At 45.7% G+C, this 19,505-nt stretch overlaps 1 protein-coding gene across 1 annotated transcript in view; it reads left to right on the top strand.

Annotated features, from left to right (window-relative positions):
- The first annotated feature begins 961 nt into the window (after positions 1-961).
- LOC119397321 (ornithine decarboxylase) overlaps positions 962-19,505 on the top strand; it is a 60,303-nt gene continuing 41,759 nt past the window's right edge. Inside the window, exons 1-2 of the mRNA XM_049416527.1 lie at positions 962-1,039; positions 3,191-3,290. Of these exons, the coding sequence (XP_049272484.1) occupies positions 962-1,039; positions 3,191-3,290 (178 nt within the window). The remainder of the gene's footprint in view (positions 1,040-3,190; positions 3,291-19,505) is intronic.

The raw sequence follows: 19,505 nt of genomic DNA, 5'->3' as shown, positions 1-19,505 counted from the left end.
TCCACCAGTGGCCCGGACCGTGAATTTGCCAGTGTCTTAAGTAAAGTTGTACCATCATCAAATCAAAAGGATGAAAGCGATGGCAGCCAAAAGGTACAGAGATGTAGCTTCAGTGAACCTATCACTCCACACATAAACTAGGCGCGACAGCGTGCGATTCATCCTAGAACTACTCATTATAGAGCAACGCAGCGCGAAAAACAGTGAACTCGATGAAAGACACACACAGAGTTCTGAAAGTGCGCGTAAGCTGTCTGTGTGATTTGTCGCTTCTCGCACCCGTTTTCTCGAACTGTGTTCAATTTATCAAACGTTAAAACACACAAACTACCGATATAAGTATATAAATGAACAAGTAAATGAATGCGTAAATATTTGTATCTTTGTGTGTAGAAAGAGAGGAATGGGAAAGCTGGTGGAACCAGCTTTGTTCCGCCCTCCATGAAAATAAATACTCTCAGCCTATGGGATGCGCAGTAACGCTTGAGGTTTTATGGGATCACAGCGTATGCCACACCTTTCACGCAACAGCTGCAGAGTAGCATGCCAGGCCATCAACCAAGGAAACGCCTCCAGGTTTCCATCGAAAAAAGTATTTCTCTCACTCCGATCTAAAAAAAAAAAGATATGACGCGCGGCAACAGTATGAACGCAGTGCTTTAGAGCCCGCCAGTTGTGAGCGCGGATATAAAAACCCGCTGACGAAGCTCCCCTTCCACAAGCTCACTGGGTTGCTGGTTGTCCTTAACGTCGTCGCTCTGGGCGTCTTCATACTCACAGAGTGAGGTTTTCACAGCCGTATAATATCTGGGACACCAGTGACCAATCTAAGGTCTACATACAGAAGAACCAACAGGAGTTGTAGCAAGTTTTAGGTGTTAACTTTAGGGTATAGTCACTATTGATAAGTAAAGTTCCGACAACGTTGCTTCATTTTCAACTATACATAGAACAAGCAGCCATGAATGACGACGCCACCTTCATCAGCAGCCTCCCAACGAGGGAGTTTGCCAAAGAAATCATCAGCAATAATGCCAAGGTAAGCATCTTCTCTGTTTTGCTGGTCTCGCTAAGAAGTTCAGGCCCTTTCAAATGAGTGTTTATATCCAACTATAATTCAGACTTGCGATGCTTGCCCAAATGAGGTGCCTTTAACGCCACAGAAGACTAGACAACGCGCTTATATTAGAGTAGAATGTGTCGGCATGGTACCGAATGTCACATACATGCGCAAAAGGGTGTTATATTTTTATTTCCGGGATTCTAGTTTCGTGTGCGCCACTACGTCGACAACGGAGTTGCGATATTCTTTGCCCTGATGCTTTACGAAGCTCACGGTGTAGCGAGCGGGTGAAAAGAAGTCGTAGCGACTCTGCGCAGAATTCATGTTCTTGCGAGGCACGCAGTAGAGGTCGTGCTCAAACGCGGCAGTATTAGAATATCTTTGTAAACTGCCTGGGGCGTTTTCGACATCGTGTAATTTTTGGCACACCATTACATCGAGAATAGTACCGTAAATAAAAGAGCTGCATCTTTCTCTAGCTGGTTTGTAAGCTTTTGCAGTATTTTGGGTGTATAAAGGCATGCAGAGGTGTTACCATTGTGGAACTCACCCAGCCAGGCACTCTTAACCGCTGCCCCCTTCCCCTCAAACGCACACACACACAACACACATTATTAAGGACAAGCTTGCCCTCCCCCCACCACCTCTCCGCCCCTCCGTCCCCCCCCCCCCAAAAAAAAGAACTACACACACGCAAGAGAGCGTATGATATGCGGCTCCCTGTTACAAGAACTTGTGAACGTTTGCAATATGTGGCAAAATAGGGACAACTCGTAGCACAGGTGATTTTCTACCTGCGTCGAAAGCTCAAAGGCGCTCATAGTGCTCGTTTAACGTTCCCTCGTTTTTTTGGTGTCATCATATTTTCGCCTAACGTTGCGCGCAAGCGCCCAAGTTTCATTACTACACTCCATTGATATAGAACGCAGTTGTAACAGTGCAGGTCACGGGGAACTCGACAGTTTCCAATTAAACCAAGGCTGAACGGACGCGCTGTATATGCTCAGTCGTTGTTTAATTGCTATGGCGCTGCGCTTCTCAGCGCGTAATTGCGTGCTCGAATCCGATCGCCGCGCCCTGATTTCGATGGGGGCGATATGCAAGGTTAAACGCCTGTGCAATTACATATATGTGTACATTTTATTTATATATCCATTTAGATTGCCTTCAGGGCGCATAAAAGCGCTACAGAGGGGTTGGGTGATGTTAAGAAACAAATCCAGTAAAAACAGAACATAAAAATCGAACGAATTATAGAGAATATATGCTTAACAATATTAACTTATTAGAGAGTCGATACATAATCGGTTAGTGCAATCATGAAAGATGACGGGTCCTCAATGCAGGTGATGGAGGGGGAAGAGGCTTTCATTCGGTATTGGTCTTTGGCAGAAAGGAGTTTGAAAAAAACATTGGTGCAGCAGAAGGGAATGAACACTTTATACTGACGATCAAGACGTGACGATATGTACGAAGGTTCTGATATGAGTTCCTGTCTAAGTGAATTGATTTGGTAAAGGGTTTTTTGAAAAACGCATAGACGATAAAGTTTTCTTCGAAGTTGCAAATCGGTTAGTCCGAGGTCTGATTTCTTTAGTGAAACGCTAGCTGTGCAGCAATAATTTGAATTAATGAAGCTCGCCGACAGATTTTCAACTGACTCAGTGATAGCTGTTAGTCTTTTTACCATGGTCCCAAACAGATGACGCATACTCTAGCATGGGTCTAATTATTGTCTTATAGAATAGCAATTTTAAATGGCACGGTGCTTTAGAAACGTCGCGAACTTTAGACCTTTACACCTCGAGTTGCTCGCTGTTGCAGACGAAGGTGCTTTCGATGGTGCATGCAAAACCATTGTTTTTGTGCCTTTCCGCGTACGTTTATGCACGCGACCAGCACGCAGCTCCACGGCTATCTCAGCTTTTTGTTAAAGCAACAAAAAAAAAAAACGACAATCGCGAAGCTTCAAGTTTCACGCATTGCCGGCGGTGTAGGAGCAACCAGCTTCGATGCATCCGAATCAGCTTATTTCGAGGTCGTGTTATACCGTGTATTCAACGATACAGTGTTCACAGCGTTGCTTAAGCCATCGTTATTTATATAATATTATTTTTTTTTGCACAGGATGGCATAGAAAACCCATTTTTCGTCGTCGACATAGACGACCTGTTCTACAAGATCGACCTTTTGAGAAAGCACATGCCACGAGTGAAGCCATTCTACGGTGAGTTCGACTGGTCTTGCAATTCCTGATTGGACTGAAATTCTAGGTGATATATTTTTAGCTATTTAGTCACAAGTGATAATGATTACGATGGCGTTAATGGTTGTTACATGAAGGTTCATTGTTATAAAATATATGCTAATGACTCACGCAAACAATATATTACACGGATAGATGACGTTGATCAAGGAATGTGGTTGCAGTAGTGATGCAGAACTATCGATAGTACTATCGATGCTATCGATAGCTGAGTCACTATCGAACTATCGATGGTAAAATATATTATCGATAGCGCTATTGATAGTAAGACATTCGATGGTACTATCGACAGTATAAAATCAACAGCACGAACTCATTGCAGAATAAACTTCGTTACCTGGACGCGTAGTACATGGTGCAGCCGGAGGAACAGGCTGAAGAGCAAGAAAGTTGACATGCTTTGCGTTCTTCACCGGAGTGCTTTGCTGACACATGATCATAAAGTCAAAGTGTTCATGTGTAGCGGAAAGGAAGGCGTTACATGTGGTGGAAATGCATGGCTTCAAATTTATATTGCATTTTATTATTAAAAGAACATCTTCTTTGTTAAGGTGTAACTGGTTGTTTTCGGATGTGAATTTATTGATGGACATATCCTCCATTTTCACTGCGGAAATCATTTATTTCTTTCGCCAAAGATTGCTCATAAATTAAGCGAAGCTAACAGCAGGCTATCGCAAATATTTTGGCCATATAGCCGGCCAGCAACAGCATCATTATTCACACCACTATCTACAGTATTGTCACGTGGTTGTGACGGGGAAGAATGCTGGAGCAAGACTGGGAATTACGGAGCTTTTTATTTGGGCGAACTTGTGCCCACAATATCAAAACTCAAAATACAAGCGATACACGCTGCGCACTGATAGCGGCGACAAAGGTAATCGACCGTCGAGTAATCTGATCACCGGTGGAACGCGTCGTCTTTTGTACATCAGCCATCGAACCTTCCAGCGTTATCGCTGGTGCTCGTGTAAGCTCTCGAATAAACTTGACTATTCACGCCCGGTGCATAATCTTAACAGAATGATCTCAAACAATCGTGTAGCTTCTCAAACATTATGGCGCTGTCAAACGTTGCTAACGGTCTTTGTGGGTGAAGCTCCAATACTTCAAAACAAAGCAATAAACACGCGTGGCTGTAATATCGCTAGTAATAACAGCGATGGTACTACCGATTGCACTATCGATAGTTTGTCGATAGTAGTACTATCGATAGCTTGTTTACACTATCGATAGTTTCATGAAAACTATCGATACTATCGATAGTCAATTTACCGATAGTTCTGCATCTCTAGGTTGCAGACCTTCAAAATGAGAAGTATTAATGACCCGGAATGTCTTTTAGCGCGACATCTGTTGACACCGACCTTAATTCTAGGGTCACGAAGAGCGGAAATGAACGCCGGTGCGAAAAGTAGGTCATGGCGGAGCTCTGGGATATGGTAATAAATATTATAAAAAGAAATGACTGCCTAAAACTTTTATCCACCGGATGCGAGCAAAATGATGACATTTCCTCTGTACAAAGCTAATAGCATTATTAGGATCTCGCGCCGAGTTTTCGGGACGGCTTTCTCGTTTGTCGAGCCTTATTTTCTTTAGAAGGGTACGCATTTGGGCTGGTTGGTTCATGATTACGGGTGAGAAACAGCGCTAAAAAGACGGGACAAGAAAGGACACGAGACGACGGCGCTGACTAACAACCAAATGTGCTTTATTCCTTCAGTCAGCATAAATATACTTCACCACTAACGTATTTTCATTACGTTAGTGGGGAAGTATATTTATGCTGACTGAAGGAATAAAGCACATTTGGTTGTTAGTCAGCGCCGTCGTCTCGTGTCCTTTTTTGTCCCGTCTTTTTAGCGCTGTTTCTCACCCTTATTTTCTTATTGCAGTCTTTCTGGCACCCGCACTTGTATTCAACTATATAGCTGTTTCCCTGCGCTTTAATACCACCAGATTGCTCCGTGGTTTGTGCGCCCGCAGTGGTAAAAACGACAGTAAGGTGTGGTTCATACTAGGGGCGCGGAAGGACAGTGAAAATGCCAAAGCGGCCGGAAATTCTTTACGGGACTTGTTCAAGATGGCCACATTCGTCTGTATACAGCGCCACAGCTTCTGCCAATTCTACCTACTCTTCGACAAAAAAACGGGAATGAATACGTGTTGTTTTGCGTCTTTTCTGAGCTCCTTATTTTGTATCACATTTCAGCTACGCATTCAGAACACTGGGCAGAAATAGTTCTGGCCGTTTGAACGTGTTCTTTTCTTGAGATGCGCCAAGAGAAGCTAAGCAAGCGGACACCTTTTAGCGACGACCATGGGTGTGCCCGGCTCCGCAGGAGCAAAATATCTTGGGACACGCCAACGCATTGTTGCTGCACCTTCTGCTAAATCTCGTCTACTCTGAAATTCTCGGTTCTTTAGGAATGTGTCTTTGTCGAGGCTGTGAGTTTTGTAGTGCGGCGAGGAGTAATTTGGGATCGCATCGACGAGTGTCATCGCCGACGCTTTGGCCATCATTCTGAATTTGCCACCGGATGTTTGCATGCGAGTGCAACCAAAGGCCTCCCGTAAAGCGGAAAGATGTTCAGTTTTCGCCATAGAGTTTCCTATAATTACCTAGAGTGAACTGTGGTGCTGCTATCGTTCAGCCACCATGGGAATCATGGGTAGTACACGGATTTGCCTAATCTTCGTGCTTCGTTCATTGCTGTGTTTTGGCGTTTGTTTCGGACAAAAGAATGGACCGTTGCGAACTTCGTGACCAGATTTCAATTGGTGAGCCTGAAAAAGTTAAAGTGGGGAAGTGGAACTGCTGACTTTTGGTGAACTTCGTTTTTCGACAAAGCGGATGCAGGCGACGCGGAGCCAAACGGAGCCGAAAGAACGAAGTTTAGACAAATACGTGTACTAGCCACCGTTCCCATGCTGGCTGAAGCGCCATGCGTTGCAGCTTCCATAGACACTAGCGCCAGAGTTCCCTCTAGTGTATCTATAGGAAACTCTACGGTTTTCTCCCTGGCGAAGAAATAGGTCTCTCTCGCCGCCTCGTTTACCGCCAGCGTAGGGGGAGAACTGAGCGTATTGGGTTTCACCCTTTCCACCTGCGTCAAGCTTCAGTGCCAAAGAAGCTCAAGGAGAGAGCCGCGTTTAGTGAACGACGTATGCCCTTGGCTTATGTGTAACACCATCTGCACTACTCCTCTGATGCGCCCGTTGCTGACTGTTCTCAGCACAACTACGCAACAAAAGCAGGAAAGTGTGTCTAAAAGTCCTTGCGGCAAATATATTCGCCACAGAGCGTACAATTATTCAAAAAAAAAAAAAATTCAGGAGCCCTTCTAACACGGGAAAATTGGGGCAAGCGAAACTTGGCGGTGGGCGTGCCTGACCTACTGCGTTTCTTTCTTTCTTTCTTTCTTTCTTTCTTTCTTTCTTTCTTTCTTTCTTTCTTTCTTTCTTTCTTTCTTTCTTTCTTTCTTTCTTTCTTTCTTTCTTTCTTTCTTTCTTTCTTTTTCTTCCTTCCTCTCTTTCTTTGTGTCTTTCTTTCCTTTTCTCCTTGTTTCTTTTTTTCTCTCTTTCTTCCTTTCTTTTTTTCCTTCTTTCTTTCCTTCTTTCTTTTTTTCCTTTTCTCCTTGTTTCTTTCTTTCTCTCTTTCTTTCTTCCTTTCTTTCTTTCCTTCTTTCTTTCCTTATTTCCTTCTTTCTTTCCTTCCTTCTTTCTTTCTTTCTTTGTTTCTTTCTTTCTTCCTTTCCTTCTTTCTTTCTTTCTTTTCTCTCTTTCTTTCCTTCTTTCCTTCCTTCCTTATTTCTTTCTTTCTTTCCTTCTTTCTCTCTTTCCTTCCTTCTTTCCTTCCCTCCTTCTTTCTTTCTTCCTTTCCTTCTTTCTTTCTCTCTTTCTTTCCTTCTTTCCATCTTTCTCTCTTTCTTTCTTTCTTTCTTTCTTTCTTTCTCTTCCTTCTTTCCTTCTTTCTTTCTTTCTTTCTTTCTTTCTTTCTTTCTTCCTTTTTCTTTCTTTCGCATTCCGCAATGCTCCCTCCTAACGTTTTTCTTCCTCCATGCCGGGAATTGTACCTTCCTCTACTTGCTTAGCAGCGCAACACTTCAATTGCTGCAGTCAACAACGACGGTCATGGGTTCTTACACAGGTAGCGATGGAATGTGACAACGTGAAATGACCAGTGACCTCGATTAAAGATCGCATTGCCATATTAGAAACAGCTAGTCGCCGACAAGCTCACGATTCAGAAAGCATCAGTTATTGAAAAAATTCGGCAGATCACACGTACCGTGGGAGTCGATGTTATGCGAAGCATGTGGCGGTTAGGTGACTGTGGCGTAACTTTTTTTACTGAGCGATACCTTACAAAATGACGCTAAAGATTTGTATATATTTTACACGCACACATATATATGTTGAAGAGCCGCATATGTGTTATATAACCAGTTTAAGGTTGGGTAAGGCAGCCAATGGCAACGTGGGTATTACCAAAACCAGAAGCGGTAAGCTGATATGTAGTGCTTATACGTGTCCCGAAAACGCACGCACGTTTCACGAACCCGTGTGCATGTGTGCAAGAAGTTCTTGACAGTTCTTGAGCAAGGGCATCATCACCATGATCAGTGAGCACCAACAGCTGGTCATGACTTGTTATAGGATCCGGTCGTGATCGTGGTGACGAGGGGTCCATGTGTAGTGAAGTATGTGGTATAGTAGAGCTGTTGGAATTCGTGGATGCGTCGGTCATTTCGTCGACAAATTATCTGTCGACAGAGCCAGCGACATGTCCGAACCTGAAGCCACCCTTCGTGTTGGTGAGGTATAGGCCGTCGAGGCTGGTAGGCCTGGAACGTAGACCAACTTAAGTGGATGGTGTTGGTCGTATTCGTAGACTACCTGGGCGTATGTGGCCTACGTAGCCTAGTCTACAAAGCGGCTGTCAATTAATCTGGCATCATCCTCGGTCAGCATGAGGCCATCGCCCAGCCTCGTAAGAAATGAAGAGGACACTGCGTCGTTCTGGTGGACGAAGTGCACTTTACGGTGCTGTGATGTGGATATCATATGTAACATTCGTTAATGTATTCCTCCGGGGTCGAGCAATGCTCCAGTATAGCTTCCTGAATCGTAGGAATACAAATGTAATGTTTATTAGACTGCTATAAAAGAGGAGCCAACACTGGAACTACACACGTTCACCTGATATGACGCCTGTATCGTAGGAGTACACATCGTAGGAGTATCATGTAGTGTTTATTGCTGTCTTGTAAAATTAGATAGCCAGCACCACAACCACAATTGACGTTCCACCGATAGTACGCCTGCGTAGGCTGTTTTTCCAAGACAGTGGTAGAATACCTGATTGCCACGCAGAATGCTTGGGTTCGATTCCTGCTGTGACCCTAATTTTCATTCTTTCCATTCGTTGAGTCGACGCTGCCGATGTTGGTTTTCCTGAACGCTCTAGCATTTAGGTTACCAACGTCTGTTCTCGCGTTCCTGGGTAGATATAAACTGTCAATCACCTGTGGCGCATACCCGTACACCGCGGCCCGTGGTAAACGGGTATGTGCCACACGTGTCTAGTGGAAAGAGTTTGGCGACGTAGGCGACAGGATTTTAACGTTATTCATGTCATGACCCGGCAATCATATTCGTCAAATCCTCTTACTTTCTCATGCAAATGTTGACCTACACCAACTTAAGGAGGCGATCATGAGAGCACCCAGACGTAGGCGGCTAGATAGATAGATAGATAGATAGATAGAGGAGGGGGGAGGGCACGGGCCCGGTGCGCCCCCCGCCTCCCCCCCCCCCTGCTCTGGCCAGTGAAGAAGCTCAGAAACGGCGTCGGTGCTCTTCAGCGGCCGCAGTTAACGCGCAGTTGCGCAGTTAGTTATCATCCGATGGCTGACCTGGTGCACGGCTTTCCATTTTCTTGCAAGGATCCTTTTAACTCGCTCATATAGCCACATTGTAGTTATGTGGAATCTAACACGACGCTGGCAGCTACGTTCGTTTCGCTGATGCGTGAATATTTGTTATTTTCGGCCAGGTATTGCATTGTCATGCTGTGTTATGTATAATGTATATTTACATTGATCCTATACGTGTCCGAAAGCTTATGCTTTCTACCATTCTGCCGACTTCCGCTGCAATGTGATTTGCGTGAATCCACACCCGCTTGATGTCTTCAGCTTGACTGCAGTGTGTCGTAATAATAAAAATAAACCTGGGGGTGCTAAGCCGTGCTCGTCGAATGAAAGTGCCGATTGCAAGTTGTCCGTGTCATTTTGGGAGATAATGCTCGGAATGTTTTGTCATACAATTTGTTTGTTGTGAACGCTAACTCACGGTGCAAACGGGCAAGACACGCCGTCCAGTTTGTTTTGTCTCTGAATATGAAGGCGAGCCGTTTACAAGCTCCCGATAATGATTTCGAGATGATAATTTTATTTCTTGGATTGGAACAGCATTACTAGTTGGCTGTCAGTGAAGGATATTCTCTGTCCTCACTCGTGAATTGTTTGTACTGGTGCCTGTAGCTACATGGCCTTCGGCTTCATGCAAAACTAGGCCACCAGTACAGCGTTTCAAAGGAAGCTGACGTATGCTGCTGGGCGTGTGAACGCTCTCAAAACAAGCGGGCGAAATAGTATAAGGCACATGTTGCCCTAAACAAGTCCCGTCCGCTTTCGCAGCGCCGGCGCATGTGCACAGAATACGTAAACAAAAAAAAAGAAAGAGAGAAAGTAGCCTGCAAAAACGGCTGTTTTTTCACCCAAAAAATGCAATACAAAATAGTTTTCGCTTCTGCCACCTGTTTGCGCCGCGCCCTATCGTGCTTGCCATGGGTAGTTCGATGTGCCGCCGCTGCCTATTTTTCGTATGACTGTTAAAGCTAGTTTCCCTCCTCTACACTGGTTCTTTATTCTCTGTGCACGCTACAAGAGACCGATTTCACAAATGGGACATGTACACTTGCGCGTAAAAAAAAACGAAAAAAAAACACCAAAGTGAAACGTGTCGTCACAGAAGTAGTTCATTGCTTTAGTGCATTGGTACATCAGAGCTCGTAGAATGTCTATTGTTGTTTTGGCAGATGTTGCACCGCCTGATGTGAACGCAGTCACGTTGACGCCTAGTGGCACATCTCCTTACCGACGACCACTAACGCCCATGATCATGATTTAACCCTTGCGGTAGCTGAACTTCTTAACATATACGGGGACACCGCATATGGTGAATCATCCCGTGCAAAGATGGCATCAACAAGCACATAATAAACACTGATACTCCATATATATATATATATATATATATATATATATATATATATATATATATATATATATATATATATATATATACACACACTGCTTCAAAGTGTCGTGAAACCCAAAGAGAAACCTTACGCGCGTCTTGTTTTCCTTCTAGCCTGGCCGTTAATTCACACAGGGCGAGCGGGGAACGCGGTGCGGCAGCCAGGCGAGCGTCGGAGAGCTATTTTTCGATATGGATGGATGCTATGAGCGACGCTTGCGCTAACGATATTACACTTCTATTGGAAACGCGCCGAATGGGACGGTGGCAGCAACGGTGTGTTTTTTTTTTGTTTTGTTTTTCGAGCCTGGTGGCACACATGTCACCACCCCGTTATAAAGGTGACGCTAATAGCATTCATCCATCCAACTATGCAAGAGGACTGTGAGAGGAAAGTGTCAAAGACAAAAGGCGCGTTCGTGTAATCTCCGTTGTGTTTGGCGGTAGCTCAGTGGGATAAACGCCCGCCAGCCATCGTCGTGGACCGAGAGGTCGTGGGTTCGACTCCTCTCGACGGAACTTTTTCTTATAGTTATTTTTTTCTTTGCCATTTGATGGCGTTTGTTTTGCTGACGTATTTTCTTGACAGAAATACGTCATGAAAATCCTGGTAGACCGCGGCATAAAACACTTTCGTGTTAAAATCCTTTCTATGCTTTCTTTGCAGTTATTTTTCTTTTTGGTGCGCCTGCTTTTTCAGCGTCAACCGTAGGAGTTGAGTACTGAACTGTCTGAAGCATCGGCTCACTGCGGTCGGCGCGCCGATGCTGTTGCCAATGTTATAGCGATGTAAGCCGATCTCTGGGAGTGTATGATGCCGTCATTAATTCCTGAGGCAGTAGAAACAACAACCACGGTAAAAGCGCACGTCCGTTGTACGTCCTAAAGCCCGTCTAGCTTAGCAGCGGGCCTTTAGTTCGTACAAGTTTGCCGCGTCCCCTAAGGTTAGGAAGCTGATGATGAAAAATGAGCGCATTAATAAGTAAACACACAACGGAAGGTAGAGGACAAAACAATAAATAGAATAATGGAAGAACTAAAGAAACACAGAGCGAAGTGCGGAAGAATCCAACCCAGGAGAAGTAACAGGGCAAGTCCAATATGAAACCATAACGTCGCGCACGCTGGCGTCGACAAACATAACGATACCCCTTAAGTTTCCACGCGCAAGCTGGAACGCGTTGAAGCGTTTTGAATTCACCGCGCACCAGCTCCACGTCGTGCTGCAACACTTGATTGATTGATTGATTGATTGATCGATTGATACCTGCATTTAGAATGATGGCCTGTGATAATAAGTCGGGGCACGATAGCAATGCTGACTGCCTCTTTATAGCGAAGGGCAAGCAGAGCGTTGATTTTTTAGATGCGAAGCATCTTATGGCGGAGTTCAATCCGGTGGTGGTGTGCGGTGTGACCACCCTTACTGCGCATGCGCAAACCCTCTCCACTCCTCCTCTGCCCCTCCCCCTCTTCACTCTCCCTCTCCCCTGCCCCGTCCCCTCTGATGCGCAATGCCGCGATGAGCGCCAGCGCATGCGCGTCCCCTCCCCGTGTCTCTCCTCTCCTACGCTCCCACCCTCGCGCTCCTGTCGACCACGTTCCCCGCTCGCCCTGTGAGAATTAACGGCCAGGCTAGCGGAAAGACACGACGCGCGCAGCGTTCCTATTCGCGTTCCACGACGCGAGGTCGGTAGCATGCCCAACGAATGCGACGGAACGTGATTGTGCAAGTGCTCCCGGCTTCGCATCGCCTAATGGTCCCCTTTAGCGGGAAATGGCGTAATTTTTTTCTCGTAGCGACTCCTTCGCTGTACAACTCAGCCGTCATAGTAGGTCACGTTGAGACGCCTAGTTTTCTTCTCTCTGAGGCTGGCTGTTGCAAGAACTGCAGGCTGTCCCGAACCGTGGAGGGACCTTGTTCGACTTTAGCCCTTGCCCCTGCAGTGAGCTCTGTAATGTGCTTACTGTAAATCAAGCACAACTACTGCTACTGAAGAAAATATCAAATAAGACGTTCGACATCTACGACGCATGTCAGATATGGAATCCCACTTGTGCACCTCTCCGTTTACTCAACACATATCCGGTGGAATGAGCGCCTTGGCTCTCAGTTACTGTACAGGAACGATTCGCGCAATGCTTCTGTGGTTGATAACGCGGCCGACCCATATGGCGCGCTGTCACAATTGAGCATAAGTTCAGCGCTCATCTTAAGCACTGCAAGTGACTTAAGAAGAATGCCCTAGCTTTGAAAACAATCTCTTCCCAGCGGATCTCTTCCACCCACATGCTACAACTAGGTATGAATTAACGCGATGTCGATTTTGGGCCCAAACCTAAGGCGGAAAAACGACAGAATTAAACGAAGAAGAGCATCGCAAATCTAGCGCATGCTTTTCAAGAGCACCGACCGGCATTTGACAATTCAAGAGTATTACACTGATATTCAAGCAGGCGCTAAGGAACCGAAGCTGTAACATTATAAATGTGCTTACACTGGCCTTCAGCCGGCAATTCTCTGAATTTAGATGCTGAAACAGACACATTCAAATAAACAGGGTGAAGGAAAAACCAAGTTTGGCATTTTGCTACGATATTTCGACATTGGTCGCACGCCTCCATGCGCGTTCTTTCGACAATGCGCAAGCACATGCGTAAAATAATAAAGTAAAAATACAAGAAAAGGAAGTACTGAAACAGCACAAGCTGTATTAGAAATGAAAAAAACAAACAAACATATTTATTACACCAATACTGATAATACTACATAAGAACTAAGACTCAAGAAAGACTCGCTTCTTTATATGCCAAAGCACCGGCTCCCGTGTTTTCTATTGTCGGTGACATGTAGTGTGATCTCCCGTCTGAATTCTTCCAATTGAATGACTGCTGCTGGGACTGCGGCATAGCAGATAATGCAAGACGAAGCGCAGCTTGGTACAGCGCGATTTAGGTCAACATCATTTGGTGACGCTAATAAAGGATAAATTCGAAATGCTCTCTCAGACATATTTTACTGCACAAATTGTACCATTGTCCGCATTAAAGTTCAGTTCAGTGATTCATTTGTTGCTGTCTTTTAGTCCGTCGTTGCACAAGCTGACCTAGGACAGTGACGGATGTTTCGGGACGCACTGTTCGCCGAACGAGAACTGTTACAGGTGTTCGATACGCGCATCCTGTCTGCCTGTACTACTGTTGCAGATGTGCTAGTCTACGGCTCCGCTCTTAACAAAATTAGGCAATTACGCGACAAACCCTACTTAAGTGCCTCACTCTAACAAAAGATTCCGGCAGATCTCAGGCACTTGTAGCGGCATCATCATCATCCTGCACAATCATCATCATCGTTGTATCACTTACGCGCCGCGCCTCTCGCGCAGCTCATGCTGAGAGCTCGAGGCGCGAGCAGAAGAACGAGCTCACGCTCCTGGCTGTCAGCCGCCGTCGCAAGGTCGGTCGTCTCTAGAATAAAGTAGCGAGAACGGCACGGTCACTTCGGCCGCCTTGACGTCTCTCTCTCTCGCTACACACTATTGGAAATGGCAGTGTGCGAAGAGGTGAGCAAGGGCAAGCCTTTCCGATTTTTTGTTTTTACTTTATGTCGAGAGTAAGCTGCGGATCGAAATTTCGCTTTCTTTTTTGTGCGTAAATTGAGTGGTTGTGCGCATCACCCAGGCTTAGCAGGCTCGTACAGTGCAGTGTGGCGCCTAATAAAGAGCAGTTTCGAGTTCGAATTAACATCTGCACACGAGTTCGAAAGAATATGTCAGTTCCATCGGGGAGAGATGAACCCATGCCGCCCTGATGTGCCTATCATAAGAAGCCTTAATTAGCGCATTCTTGTGCTGCAAGGCGATGCTAGGTTTCAGAGTCATAGTGGATGGCAGAGTCATAGAAATGTATGTGTGATTTCTTTACACTGTTATATAACCAAATAGTCAATACAAGGTGAATGTAGCCTATAATATGCAGCACTGGGCGGCAGTTAATCATTAGCCCGTGCTAGCCAGCACTATAGTCGATAGTTAGCCGGTCCCGAAATTCTCTGGTTCCATCGCGGCCGCAGGGGTCGCAATGCGATGGAGGCGAAGTGCTACAAACCTGCGCACTTACATTTAGGTGCACGTTAAAGAGCCCCAGGTGATCGAAATTTCCAGAGCCCTCCACTACGGCGTGCCTCATAATCATATCGAGATTTTGGCACGTAAGACCCTATATACTACAGCTATATTATTGAGAGTTAGCTTCGAAAACGACCACGAAATCACTGAGCCGTCGGGAGCTAGAATAGATATATAGACTATATAGATATATATAGATTATATATAGATTGCTGCTTACATGGAAAGAAAGCTACATGGATAGACTGAATTCATGTGTTCCAAACTAAATGCGAACGACTTAGTGTACTGAGTACTCAAAGCCTAAGCAGTGGCGGATCCAGCGGAGGGACGGCAGGGGCGTTCCACTCCCCCCACCCCCTTTCATACAGTGTCAGGCCTCACCCTTCTTTGTCAGGTTGCTTCGGCTACCACTGCCAAAAAGGGGCAAGGAGAATCTTGTCCCACCCCCCCTCCTCACGATCGGATGAAGGAACCGCCCCCACCAAAGTAGGCACCTTGATCCGCCCCTGAGTCTGATAGGTTAGAGCTCTGTATAGCGGTCCCTACAAAAAAAGCTGTTTAAGGAGACTTGTCCACGGCCTATTTTACGTCCCCGGTGGCTCTCGTTCGCGAAATAATGCTTCGCATGTAACACACTTTGTCAGGTGCACCGTTCCTTTAATGTAGCGAAAAGACTTCTCGAAGAGCATGGCAATCGCATGCATCGGCAGTCGTCGTCGGTGATTTCTGCACAATTTCTTTTACCCTGATGTATGCATAAATGTTCGTTCGTGCTGAAGCACGATTTATCATTTTTATTGGGACCATCAGCTCAGATTAGCATCCAAAAAAAAAGAGAAAGAGATTCACAGGGTCGCTTATGCATTCACGCAAGACGATTCGCATGCCAGCTATATTCTGCTCCTTCTCAGTCGATGTGCTGATCCTGCCCCGCCTCCCTCTGAAAGCTTTCTGTACTTCGGCTGGTTTAGCACTGCCTCCGTGATCGGCCCACCTTTGACCAAGCAAGGATGTCACGTGAAGACGTCACAGTGACGTCATCAGGATGTCACAAACTTTGGCGATAAGTGTGACGTCTTGCTGACGTCATATGGTGACGTCACGACGCGATGATTTTTTTGCATCACTCGTGTGGACGCAGCTGACGGGGACCCCGACGCGGGACGCCGGTCAATTTTCGCGTTTGATGAGGCACCTAAGGCTTTCGCCTTAGTAATCTGCGTGAAGCTCGCGGCTTGTGCACAGCCCCGCGCAACTAAAGACGAAGAAACGTGCCTCACTAGGACCGTAGAGGTGTAGCTGCGCTAGAAGAACGGCCAGATATACAGTAAATATAAACTAACCTGCACAGAGTATCACATGAAACACGACAAATTTACAATGAAGATATCGAACTACCTTTTGCGCAACGTAATAAACCGTGAACAGAGTAATAAATCAACCACGCCACATGAGCAGAAACGAAAAGTATGCAGGATGGAAACCTGCGAACAGCCGAGAAAGTATAATTTCGATCGAGGAGAGATGCACCTTGTGGAATGAGGTCAAATACTAGTTAATGAATATTTAGTAATTTTTTAAGCGCACTTTTATGCACCGAGTGACACAAATTCTTCACCTTTTTATATCGTAAAAACCAGGGATTTAAAAGGATATACAGTTGTGCGCGTGCATGCCGGAATATGTTACCGAAATATGTTTTGTATTCGAGAAAGGCAATTTCATGCATTTCTTGATGATGCCTAATATTGATGTTTAATATGGAGCCCCGTTTGAAATATGAAAGTGCACCTCATGCACACTGGAAAATTTTGAAGGAAACCAGCACGTTTTGCTCTGTACAATATGTAAGCTTTACAATTGAGCATTATACCTTTGTTACACGGACAGCCTAAACCTCGGTTAGTGTAACCGCGGTTACGCGTAACCGCGGTTCGCTTATGTTACACGGTATGCGAAACCGCGGTTATGCCACTAACCGCGGTTGTACGAAACCGAGCTTGGCGACCTCGGTTTGGCGGCTAACCGAGAAAATGGCGGCCTCTATGGAGGACGTGTGTACGCCGCGAGCGTTCGTGAAAAACGAATTGGACTGCACGAACCACAGAAAGCCTCATTAGGCTATGGGAAAACAATTAGCGTCATCTGCGGAGCACCTCAAGGAATGCGAAAGTGGACGCGGCAATAACAGCTGAGTTGAACGCCGGACTGCCGCCAGACGCAGAGCCATTCACGCCAAAGCAAGTCCGCTTTAACCGAGGTCGCTTGCGCGCCGTGTAACATCGGCGAACCGTGGTTGGCGCTAACCGTGGTTGGTCGTAACTGCGGTTAACTTGCCTGTGTAACAAGGGTATTACATGTTAGAACCCGTACAGCAAACAATAAAATGAGAAGTTGGTACAGCAAACATGCAATGAGAAGTTGGCGTTGGAAGGGGGGGGGGGGTCCTGCGCAGGTTTCCGCGGACGAAAAAATTGAGAAACTGGTGTTCTTTATCCTAGACTCAAATGTAATTTTAGATAAGAGCTTGCCCATTAATTAGCGGTAATATTGGAACAATTGTCTTTGGAACTTTCTGAAATATCTAGTTTGCATTGTGTCACACTGAAAGATTATTGAGTGAAATATTGATGACTGGAATCTGAAATGATATGCTAGGGAAGGAAAAAAGACGTCCAGGTCATCTTCACATAATACTTTGTCAGATGCGTTGGCGACGTTAAAGGTAGCTGCTTACCAAACCAAGTCTACTGCATCATATTCCGTATCGCGGTAACCTAGAAAATAGGATACGCATGCTCTTTAATTATGTCGAAGAATTTGCTAAACTGTAAAAATATTCCTATCGAGTAGTGCTGACTTTTCATGTTATGAGCGAATTCCTCGCCAATGTCGAGTAGCGCTAAATCAAGATTTATCATTTTTATGCGATGGTATGAAGGAGCCCGTGTCGCAGAAAATTCGGAGTCGTCGTCGTCGTCGGCGTTGTCCGTGAGCGAAAAGTACCGATGTATGGAAAGAATAAAGAAATCAGGGCTCGAACGGGAAGCAGACGTAGGCACTCTGCGTGGGAGTCAAGTACTCTACCACAGTATCTCGCCATTGCTTGGCACTCCTTCGAAAAAAGACTCCATACGGGCGTCATGTCGGGGGAGGAGTCACGTGGATATATGTAATATCGCGTGGCAGAAGCGTTGGATCGCATCAGGTGTCACACCGTGCGAATGGCGTAATGAGTGGGTTGTGTAAAGCTACCCACCCATTAGAAATAGCTCAGCAACGATTAATCATCACAACAGTCAGCAGCAGCCAAAGCATCAACAAAGTGTGCAGCTACGTAGGTCCGCGTATTGCCTTATAGAGGTTCGGTGGGCGTTCCCTACATCGCAAAATTGTGAATTATGGCGTAGTGGGTACTTCGCAACTGTGCTTGCGGTAGGCGCCCCAGGAGAGATTACAACGGCCAATGCCACGCGCACAAACACTCAGTCCCCGAGGATGGCAAGCGTATGACAAAGCGATTTGAACGAGGCGTCATAACGCTATCGCGTTCCACCATTAAAGTTGAAGATTAAGAGTCGTCCAAATGTTTGAAGGCAGTACTGATTTTCTGGTAGTAAGGCAAATTTCTGAAGGCGTTTTGTTCTTCTAGGCTTTAAAGCCTTTTAAATTACCTCTGAGAAAACAGGCGATGTCATATTGGTCGGTAGTTGCTTATGCAATCAATATCACCCCATTTAACGAGAAAGAAAGTCACAACAATCTTCGCTTGTTTTTTTTTTTTTTTTGAAATATGACAAAGCGCGGTACATATCAGTGCTGCGAGTAGCTTGATTGCTTGTATCGACTCATTCTCGCGTTGATTTCTATTTTTCTTATATGGATTGAAGCAGGCTAATTTCGTCAGCAGCTAAACAGGAATGAAAAAAAAAAGAAACCAAAAACGATCATATCCAATGCAAGTACAGTGCAGCGGCACCTCTACGAAATAGTTCCCGCGGTTGCTTTTTACGTAGCGAGACGGACGGACTAGTCTTCTAAAATAATTATACCGCAACTAGAGCACGAACGACTGCTGCGGGATAGCTAAAGTAGAGCGTACTTGAGTACAGTGCGTCCTGACGTGACCGTAATTATAACGGCATTGTGATCATATTAGGAATCAGGAACGCGCTCCACACATAACCTCTGCATTTGCCCCTTGCTAAACACAACGTACGCATATGCGCGGGATGCGCCAGCGGGAAATCAATGTCATGAGACGTGGAACAGCTGCTGAGGATAGAAGGTGCGGCGCGGCAGCACTTTGGTGACGCATTCGAACGCGGTATACGCAGCGCCCATTGAGAACATCCGCTATTGATACAAAAACGCCCGGCCAGCGCCGGACAGTTAGCAGTCGCAGCGTAAGATGGAGGAGCGGATGGAGCGGACAGATGAAATGCATGGAGTTGCATGTGCACTAGCGAATTACCCACTACAATAGAACCCATGTTCATTTCATTAGGCGGCGTAGCAATGTACGCACTATGCATCTGTCAGGAAATGCGTGCACTTACCCAGCTGCACCTTCGTTCATGCTGTGGCTCACGATGGTGATGAATTATGGCTGAGCACTTTGTAACGCATGGAGAGCTTAAACCACCCACTCAAACTCAATTCACATAGAGGGACACCAGGTGTGTTTTTACGCTCATGCCATGAATTAAGTAGA

This window comes from Rhipicephalus sanguineus, chromosome 6, assembly GCF_013339695.2.
Source record: "Rhipicephalus sanguineus isolate Rsan-2018 chromosome 6, BIME_Rsan_1.4, whole genome shotgun sequence".
NCBI lineage: Eukaryota > Metazoa > Arthropoda > Arachnida > Ixodida > Ixodidae > Rhipicephalus > Rhipicephalus sanguineus.
Note: the sequence above shows the minus strand (reverse complement) of the source record. Positions and strands in the feature narration are given on the sequence as shown.